The sequence below is a fragment of the Macrobrachium rosenbergii genome, chromosome 12 (assembly GCF_040412425.1).
Source record: "Macrobrachium rosenbergii isolate ZJJX-2024 chromosome 12, ASM4041242v1, whole genome shotgun sequence".
NCBI lineage: Eukaryota > Metazoa > Arthropoda > Malacostraca > Decapoda > Palaemonidae > Macrobrachium > Macrobrachium rosenbergii.
Window position 1 is genome coordinate 103,342,321 of NC_089752.1, and position 10,000 is coordinate 103,352,320.

Below are 10,000 nucleotides of genomic sequence, written 5' to 3' on the forward strand. Positions count from 1 at the left end.
TCAAATAACTGTGCAGTGCATCCAAACTGCATCGTTATTTGATCGAGTTCAAACAAACAGCCCCAAATAAGGTAATAAACTGGTAGAGCATAAACTAAAAAAAAAAAAAAAAGAGAGAGAGGGAAATGCCGGAGAATAATTTAGATAAAACAAATAAACTGTGCCACTAGACTCATGTGAACCTCCTCAACAAAAAGAGAAAGAAAACATTTAAACCCAATAAGAAGCTCTGAAGAGAGAGAGAGAGAGAGAGAGAGAGAGAGTCTCGTGAAACGTCACGTGTGTGCAAAAGTGACATCTCTGTAGCATCTCTCCTTCTCACCGTCCGTTAAATGAATAATGCCCCAGCCGACGCTATTTACCGACTTGCCTAAATAAGATACAGTGACTTGCACATTGCTCATGAAGACTCTTCTCTTGCATCACCACTTAATGTGAAGTCAAGATGGAATTCAAAGTCACTGCCACGGTGAAATGCACGTTTATTTAGCAATTGCTTTAAGTTTGCGCGCACGCGCACACACGTGTATATATATATATACATATATATAGATATCACTGAAGGACACGTTTTATTTAGCAATATCTTTACATACATACATGCAGTTATTTAGCAATTGCTTTAAGTTTGCGCGCACGCGCACACACACGTGTGTGTGTGTATATATATATATATATATATATATATATATATATATATATATATATATACTGAAGTACACGTTTTATTTAGCGTATCTTTACATACATATATATATATATATATATATATATATATATATATATATATATATATATATATATATACATACTACAAAGCGACTTTAATAAGAGAAATAACGGCTAGCATAGAGGAAAAGAGAATCAGACATTTCTGACACGAAACTATATTCGATTATCTATACATTCTCCCATTCAGTGCAAGCTTGTTTTTCAAATTAAAGGGTTTTGTGGGCTTTTCCCTAATTTTTATTAAAATAACAATCAATAAACGAGAATAACTCCCTTACCAGCCTATTACAAGGAATACACGCACGCACACTTGAAAGCTGAAACAACGTCCAGTAAAATATCTACCCGTCGTCTACGTAAAACCCGTGTAGAGAAATTATTCAGACAACCTCTAAAAATAAACACTAATCTAACACGCATGGCTCACTGAGACTCATCATAGGCGTACGCAAGCCAAGTTTCCCACTCTCTCTCTCTCTCTCTCTCTCTCAAGAGAATAGAGGGGAGGTGATAGAGAGAGAGGGAAGGGAGAATTAGGGAGGATGTCATCTGGGTCAGACTCTTAAAAAATTCTGACAGTACTGAATTTACTCCTAAAAATACACACACAAACACATACATACACACACACGGTGTAAGTACTAGGCTGTGTATGCCCGAGAGTGTAAAACTAATACACACTACTACCCACAATCCTCACCAAAAGAATAGTGACATTTGCAAGTTATCGTATTCCACCAAAGACAGTACGGAACATCTCTTATAGGAGTGCCTGTGCCACACTACGTTGCTCAAGTAAACATCCGTTCTTATTCTACTTTCAACATAAAAGTAATAACAGTTACTTTATTATTATCAAATCAATAATAATAATAATAATATAATAATAATAATAAAACGTAAGCAGGTTAGGTCTACCAAGAAGCGATAAGATTAATAAGGATCATGAAACCATCCCCAAATTAACCGTCATCATCTTCCAGCGATTTCGCCGCTACTAAAGCCGGAAGGCTCTTCAGGAAGTGACTTTCAGATTTATTTATCCATTCGTTGTTATTTTCACGGCTTGTTTCCATTTTATACTTTTTCAAGTATGGGCAACTTCCTTGGAGTTTACTGGCAATTTAAATAGTCTTCGTCTTATTCCGAAATAACAATAATAATAATGGTAAATTGTATTCTGCCATCTATTCACCTTTTCTCCACAGATGAGCCGTGGTTGGTTCTAGTATTTGAGAAATCAATCAATCATTCAACTGAATGCGCGCACGTACACACATACTAATTGGATGTAGGTAACATCAGCATAATCTATAAATAATTTCATCAAAAAAAATCTGTACCTGTGTCTGTGCAGTCGTTGCATCTAAAATTGTTCTAAATTTTCAATTACTAGCCAACATAATGGGACTGCCTAAAATAGAAATAGTATGTATTGGAAAAATGCCACACAGGTGAGAGAGGTCCAGATATTTTTATCAGCCTACTCTACGGAATCGATGCTTGTGCTACACCAAAACATGATTTCATAACAATGAAACGAACCTACAGTTACTACATACGACATAATGGACTAGTACTGTGGAAAAACTCTTATCTGGAATAACGTCTCCACATTAATCAATACTGTAGCTTATGCGTGCCAACATAAAAATCGTTGGAAAAACGTCGGCGTACCGGCACCTAGGTATCCGGCCATGTGCGGTAGCTGTTTCATATCATCGATATACCCGTTTAATCGGAGAATAATTCCCATAAGAAGACTAGCATTCACGTGCAAACTCAACACACTATCACGTGCAACGGTTCGAGATGCATGACAACAAAAAATTATCGCATTATCAACCTAAAGATAATGGAGAACGATCACAAAACCCTAAGCGTGCGAGGTGGATTCTCTCTCCAGACCCAAGAGAGTGAGAGAAACACGAGTTTGTTTTCCTTACCTCATCTCCCCACTTGAGGCAATCGCCCTGTCGGCCCTTTAACTGATGGAACTGATTGATGAACTGCTCGATTCCATGATCACGCACGTGCTGCGAGTACTTTTTGGTTTCCGGCCAGCTAAGCGGTGTGCCCTCAGACAAGAGACCCATCACAGCAATTGAGGTGCAACAAAACCTACGTCCTGATACGGCGACTGCAGCCCGCACACTGAAATGAGACCGAAAACTGATTTTGGCCTTCGGTGTGCGAGCGAGTGAATGTCGTCTGCTTTGGCTCTCTCCCTCCCGGTGCAGCGTTCAATATGTAAACGTATTCTGACGTAAACTGTTTGCACACTCCACGTTCAAAGGAAAAACAAACGTTGAAACGCTATGCTGGGAGTCGTTGAGTTGTCAAGATTGAAGAAGATTGGTCCAGTCGGTGCCTCCATTTGAGCGAAAGGTTTCAATAACATAAATAAATTTTGCATAAAGCATATATTCGAATCTTATAAGGACTTGGCATGACATTTCAAAAAACAAGTATCGTTTTCTTGCGAGAAGCCCCGAAAACGGTATTTTGCCGCCGCTTTTTCAGAATGGAATGAACGAAGCCAATCATTGCCACAAACCACCAAACACTCGTCTACGGCTCTCTTTAATCAATGCCTATCGCTCCCTGAATCATTAAAACCGGCTGTCTATGTCTAGTTTTATTTTTATCAGAACTGTTTATACTTATATTTACCTAGAAATTTTGATTCTTACAGAATTTTTTTAATTATCACAAAGTCTGCCGGAGAAACAACGCCTAAGACACACACACACACACACACACAGAGAGAGAGAGAGAGAGAGAGAGAGAGAGAGAGAGAGAGAGAGAGAGAGAGAGAGAGAAAGAATGTTAAAATGCTTTGACATTTACTAGTCTTGAGCAGCCTTTATGCAGCACTAGGGGGAAATGTGGAACCGGTATGTGAAAGAAACATTACTAAAAGTCTGCAGTTGATATTTGGGCTTCACTGGCTAGTGAATAACATAAAAATCAATATGTAACCAAGAATCGAAACCTATATTTTTAACGTAAGCTTAAGTATGTTTGTGATTATACATGATATTATGATTTCATATATTAAATACCGATACATAAGTGACATACACACATACCCGAGGTCAGGTATGACAAGAACAAGCTTTGTAATCAGAGCAGAAAAATTAATTACCAAATAATACCTTAATCTCAAACTGTCGTCTTCATAGCCACAGTATATGATGTATTTTCTCTTGTAGTTCTTTGTAAAGTAAAATTGCAATTTCTCGTTATAAAAGCAAAGAACAAATGAAGATTGGAGGAATTTTATTTTACTTACCCGGTTTTGACTTTGAATTTCTAACCAGGGCAGAAAAACTACCTTGTTTTAAAATGCGAAAGGTAAAGTTATGAGCACAAATCAGATCCATTCAAACGTACTTACAAAAACTTTACATTTAAATTAATAAAATGAAATTAAATTGTAATGGAAAATTACAGACCCAGAAGAAAGGGGCCTAATTCTAAACCAACTTTATTGCTCTTGTTTAGTTGCAATGAAAGAGAAGCAGCCCCTAAGAACGTGGTTTCGTTTTCTTTAATATAATGCGCTTGATTCGTTTTCTTCAAATTTACACGATGAACTATAATAAATGAGTAAGTACAATGGCTTTTTAAAAAAAAAGTATAATAGTGGACCCCTGGTTCACAAGATTTAAATCTTCGTCAAGATTAAAGCATATCATCCTTTATTCATATGTAAACTGAAGACTACTACCGCGCCCCTCAGGTTTGGTAGCTGCCAGTTTACGCGCAAAATGGGAACTGTGTTTAGTTCCTGCTTCTTAATGATGAATGTAAAAACATAAACAAAACACTGTAAATATCATAACACAAACAAAAGACATAAACATAAACAAAAACACAAGCAAGAGGCGGTAAACATTTCGAAGGTTACCATAAATAAAGAACAATTGTGTTTAATTTAAGTTAAGTTGTTTTCGTAACTTCGGGTGCCTTACCTTGCAATCCACAATTTTATGGAATAAAAAATAAAATAAAATAAAATAAAATAAAAGGACTCAAGTACTGTTTCCAAAGACACTGCCACACAAGTGTTAAGCAGAATATCTCTTGTGAAACATGATCTTTGGAAGATCACCGAAGGGTATCTTTTCCGAAGAAATCTCAATCTTAGCTACTGTTTCTTGGGAAAAAACAAATCCTTACACTCCGAGGAGTTCTGTTCTAAAGACATATATACTGTATATATATTAAAAGGCAAAACTAAAGAAAACAAAAGTTCATAAACGAGCAGAGATACGGAAAAAACCAAGAACTGTCAAACACCAAAATTTCAGAACCGGCAAGTCGGAAACATAGGCCTAGGAGGTATATAGTAGGTCGTTAATTTATACCCAGATATATCAGTTGAAATAAACCGGAAACTGCTGATCGAATGAAAAACGGTTAAACGCAAAGAATACCATAGTGAAAGTTTAAGAAAGTGACAATACAGTATACGCCCTCAGGACAAATTGAAACAAGCAGCATTTCGAAAGGTGAAAAAACGTATGTAAATGAACTGCCATATCTACAGATGCAAAAAAACACACACGGGGACAAACACACACACACACACACACACACACACACACACACACATATATCAGGAAAGGCAAAAACTGAAAACAAATGGAAAAAGACAGAAAACCAAAGCCAGGAAAGGCACAAATGGAAAAGACTGACGGAATGCGTAAAATGACAGACATATAATCGAACCAAATCCCTGGTTTAAAACGTCATCGTGGAATCTTCCAGGTCAATATGGCTTGGTGCAGATTTTCCCGCCAAGTTCGCCGACCCCTTCCTGGAAACGGCTGGTGCCGCCTTCCATCCCTACTCCTCGACAATGAACGGCGGGAGAGAGACCCTCCCCCAATAGCACGATTCTTCCAACCAAGGTCTAGACCTTGCTCCCAACCATCACAGCCCGCCACCTATGCTCCTCCCACGGGATCACCCCCTTCTCTTCCTCCTGCCCCCAGGACTCATTTTAGCAGTTCGCTTTTATCAATATGCTTGCATACCAGATGAAGCCTGTCTTAACGAGGAAGGAACGTTGCTTATTGATTTCGTCATTAATCTTCGTTTCTTAACGTGAAGAAAGCAGCCGAATAATACAACGACCAAGTGTAGAATGTCATTTTCCTCATAACGAATGTTTTATCAAGAGGGCACTTCGATGATTGCACACCTCAGCCTACACTTACGGATTCCGGTGAATAATGTATTGCCGGATTCGCATCGAATCAGACGAGTTGGAGGATTTTCATGGCACACATAAGGTTGGATTTTACCGTGAAGGACCTCAAAAATAAATAAATAGATAAAATCTCCAATTTGGCCCGATTTCGCAGTGTCCCAGATCCTTGATCCTTGATTCCTGGTCCTTTTGCAAATTCCGTAAACTTTCTCTCAGGCCAAAAGTCGCCCCCTCATCACATTCAAGATAAATATATAATTAATATTTTGATAGAAAACACAAAAAATGGAAGTACACTGATAAATAAATAAATACTAATCCTATACCCGTATGCAGAGCCATAGCAAAATATAATTCACTATTCCTTTCCCCAAAGGGTAAACAAAAGATGGTAGATAAACAAGTTAAAAGATGAAAAAATAAATATGTAAGCTCCCACCAACTTCGTTCACGGAGGTTTGTTGATATATACAGTATAATATATATATATATATATATATATATATATATATATATATATATATATATATATATATATATGTGTGTGTGTGTGTGTGTGTGTGTGTGTGTGTGTGTATGTGTATATATGTGTGTGTGTGTATATATGTGTGTATATATATATATCTATGAGGAGATATCTGAGTACAATTTGTAATGAAAACTTGAATGTTTTTACTTAATGTGGGCCTGTAGAGCTTATAGCTCTACACACACACACACACACACAGATATGTATATGGGCCCGCTGAGCTTACAGCTCTAAATTCCCAACTGGGTAGATGCTTGGCTTTTCATAATTAACGATGATTGCTGATGCAATACACATTAAAACCCTCAAACATTAAAACTGCTAATTTAGAGATCCTATACGCAGGTATGGTCTCTCTCTCTCTCAAGCAGATATTACTGTACCGCAGGCTGCCTGGTTCGCGTCCCACAAATACAGCATAGGAATTGTCAACACTAGAGTCTGTTGATGCGATCAGTTTTTCCTAACAGTCCTGCATTCACAAATTCAAAATTGGGTGATTTTCTCTTAAGCTTATCGTTTAAGAGAACGGCTTGTCAGCTGAGAGGAAGTCCAATACTCTCTCTCTCTCTCTCTCTCTCTCTCTCTCATTTGTTCTCACTCCTCAGTTTGACTTACATGCCGCTCGGTCTAAGCGTCATCTCAGTTGCTGACAGTATTGCTTTTCTTGCCCTATCCACCTAAAAAGAAGAAGGAACAGATGTTGCAGGACTAAGAGTACACAATGATTATCAAGGATGGGCGATGTTTAAGTAGATTTTATTAATGCTGGTCCGGCGTCCTGTATCTCACGTGCTCTGAGCTGGTCCTCCCGATCTAGGTTCAGCCCCAGGACCTGTCATCAGCACGTGATTTCGCCGTTCACGTGCTTTCTAGTGTACTTCAAACAAGTGGAATTTTGTTCCTGTCGTGAGAGCTACGATGTGCACTTGATGATAACAGAGGTAAGCCTATCTCTATTAAACTTGGACTTGTGTAATATAGGTCCTCGGGAGGATGAAAGATAACTATAACAGACAAGCCATTATCCAGTTATCTTTGCTGCTGTGTCATACGATAACGCTTTCCGGCTCCGTTGAGCGTCTTGCATACGAGCTTTGTGCTTTTTCATGCGTGTTTATGAAAGTGATTTACACAAGCGCAAACATACTTAACGCCAGTTTTGCCCCCAGTTTTGACCATGATGCCAAGGGATGTAAAATAATTTTTTTAAAATAAAAACTTAATTAACACCATCTTAAGACCAAAATGTCGTTTCTATTCCGCTGGTCTCTTTTTGAGCTTAATAGGATTTCCCGAACTTCAGTCAGTCACTTTCAAAATGTCAACGATGTCAAGTGAAATTGTACTTTTCAGTAGCAATAGCTTTAATGGGGGAGCAATGGTGATAAACAGAAACGTACCTTAATTTATTAATGTGGCGTTGGTTCTATGGTTAGCTCTCAACAAAAGCACGAAGAGAAGTTGCGCTTTGTCTACTCTGAATATCAGTTATCTTGAGGTTGCGTGGCTCATGGAATTTCTTTGCCTCCACAGCCAAGCGTGGAATATTTCCCTTCTTCCTCCGGTCTTACCTATAACATTCTGTTTTTAAAACCAGTAAATAGGGAAATAAATTAAAATGTTATATAAACTGCCAACATGCACCATCTAAAGCAATAATTAACTGATTTCAAGTGTAAAATAAAAGTAAATATCAAAGTGATTTAAGCAAGAAGTGGAGAGGAACAGACTGGCTAACAGAAGCATTACTGGAACCTCATAGAAAACACATAATCGGAGATATTTTGTTTCGACAAAGTAAGTCAATTCTAAGAAGCAGTATTCGTGACAAATACCAGCATATCATTTAGTATGTGGAATGTCAGGGTCAACGCTGTGTATATGGGTCCTGTCTAAGGTACACAGCAAAGCTCACAAATATGATATTGACTTTCTGTTCATCGCAGTTGTACTGGAAATATCCTGTGACGACCGGTTTGTGTGTATACTATATGTATATATCGTGGACCTACGTGATTTTCTCTCTCGTAAAGCAATCTTCCACCGAGTAAAAGTCACATCCAAAGGTGAAGAAAAACGAAAATAGCAAAAGTAAGATTATTAGCTACTAAAGATAAAACAGTTGACAGTTGTGTTTATTGAAACAATATGCTCAAGCAGAAGCTATGGTGCTCGTTGCTGAACTGCGTTTTCTTTCGGTCTCTTAATATCATTAACAGCGACTGCGTCCTTCACCCCCTTTCCCTTATCAGACTAAAAAGTAGCGCGTGAGTCTATTGCGTCAAGTTCGGAATTCCCTACCGGCCTTTTGACCCCCTTGTTTTCTTCTTTTTTTGGATTCCTGAAACACTCTCGCTATCACAGGTTTTGCTCGTGAGGCCCTGAAGAACCCGTGCTGAAGCTTGCTCGCTGAATTCAGCGACAACAGTAACATCTCTAAACGCTGAAGGTTTTTGTGTGTGTCTTTTCCCAAAACGCATCCGTAATCAGTCATTCACCTTACTCTTTTATTTTGACGTTATGCTCTCGTTCAGATTAAAAAGTAGCACGTGCACAGGCGCGCGCGAGCTTGCGCGCACACACATATATATACAGTATACATATACATATAAATATATATATTATTATATATATAAATATAAACATGTATATATATATAGTATATATATATATATATTAAAATACTTATAAATAAGCTATATATGCATATATACAGTATATGTACAGTATATATATATATATATATATATATATATATATATATATATATATATATATATATATATATATATATATATATATATATATATATATATTAGAAATAATCGACACACAATCACGTATGGAACAGAAATAAATTTCTGACTCACATCAGGATTGAACCAGGTCTTTCAACTGAAAGGACAGGCGCTGCCCACTAGGCTATACAAGTCATAAAAAAAAGTTGGAACCTGAGTGCCACTGCACCCAAGGAATTACCTGGGCAAGCTAACTGCTGGCATACCAGCGTGTTTTCCCCAACTTCCCGACTCAGCAATGACCCAACTGACAGCATTTCATTCAGATTATTCCTTCTGAGTGAATATGATAGAAATAATCAACACACAATCGCGTGTGGAACAGAAATAAATTTCTGACTCGCTTTTAATTGAAAGACCTGGGTTCGATCCTGATGTGATACAGAAATTTATTTCTGTTCCACGCGTGAGTGTGTGTTGATTATTTCTATCATATTCACTCAGAAGGGATAATTTGAATGAAATGCTGGGTCATTGCTGAGCCGGGAAGTTGGGGAAAACTTGCTGGAATGCAAGGAGTAGCTTGCCCAGGTAATCCCTTCGGTGCAGGGGCACTCAGGTTCCAACTTCTTTTATGACTTGTATGGCCTATTGGGCAGCGCCCTTTCCTTTCAATTGAAAGACCTGGGTTCAGTCCTGATGTGAGTCAGAAATTTATTTCTGTTCCATACGTGATTGTGTGTTGATTATTTCTAATATATATATATATATATATAT

The 10,000-nt window shown here is 37.8% G+C and overlaps 2 protein-coding genes across 3 annotated transcripts in view; one reads left to right on the plus strand and one right to left on the minus strand.

Moving 5' to 3' along the window:
• Gclc (glutamate--cysteine ligase) overlaps nt 1-2,941 on the minus strand; it is a 67,145-nt gene extending 64,204 nt beyond the window's left edge. Inside the window, 1 exon segment of the mRNA XM_067112566.1 lies at nt 2,679-2,941. Within this exon segment, the coding sequence (XP_066968667.1) occupies nt 2,679-2,828 (150 nt within the window). The 5' untranslated portion in view covers nt 2,829-2,941.
• A 3,959-nt stretch (nt 2,942-6,900) lies between these two features.
• The window catches only part of PNKP (Polynucleotide kinase 3'-phosphatase), a 41,084-nt gene continuing 37,984 nt past the window's right edge, over nt 6,901-10,000 (plus strand). Inside the window, exon 1 of one of the 2 annotated variants that reach the window (XM_067112571.1) lies at nt 6,901-7,426. The gene's annotated coding sequence lies outside the window, so the exon portion shown is untranslated. Of the gene's footprint in view, nt 7,427-7,512; nt 8,283-10,000 lie in introns of those variants that run through there. The other variant, XM_067112574.1, reaches the window with a different exon arrangement.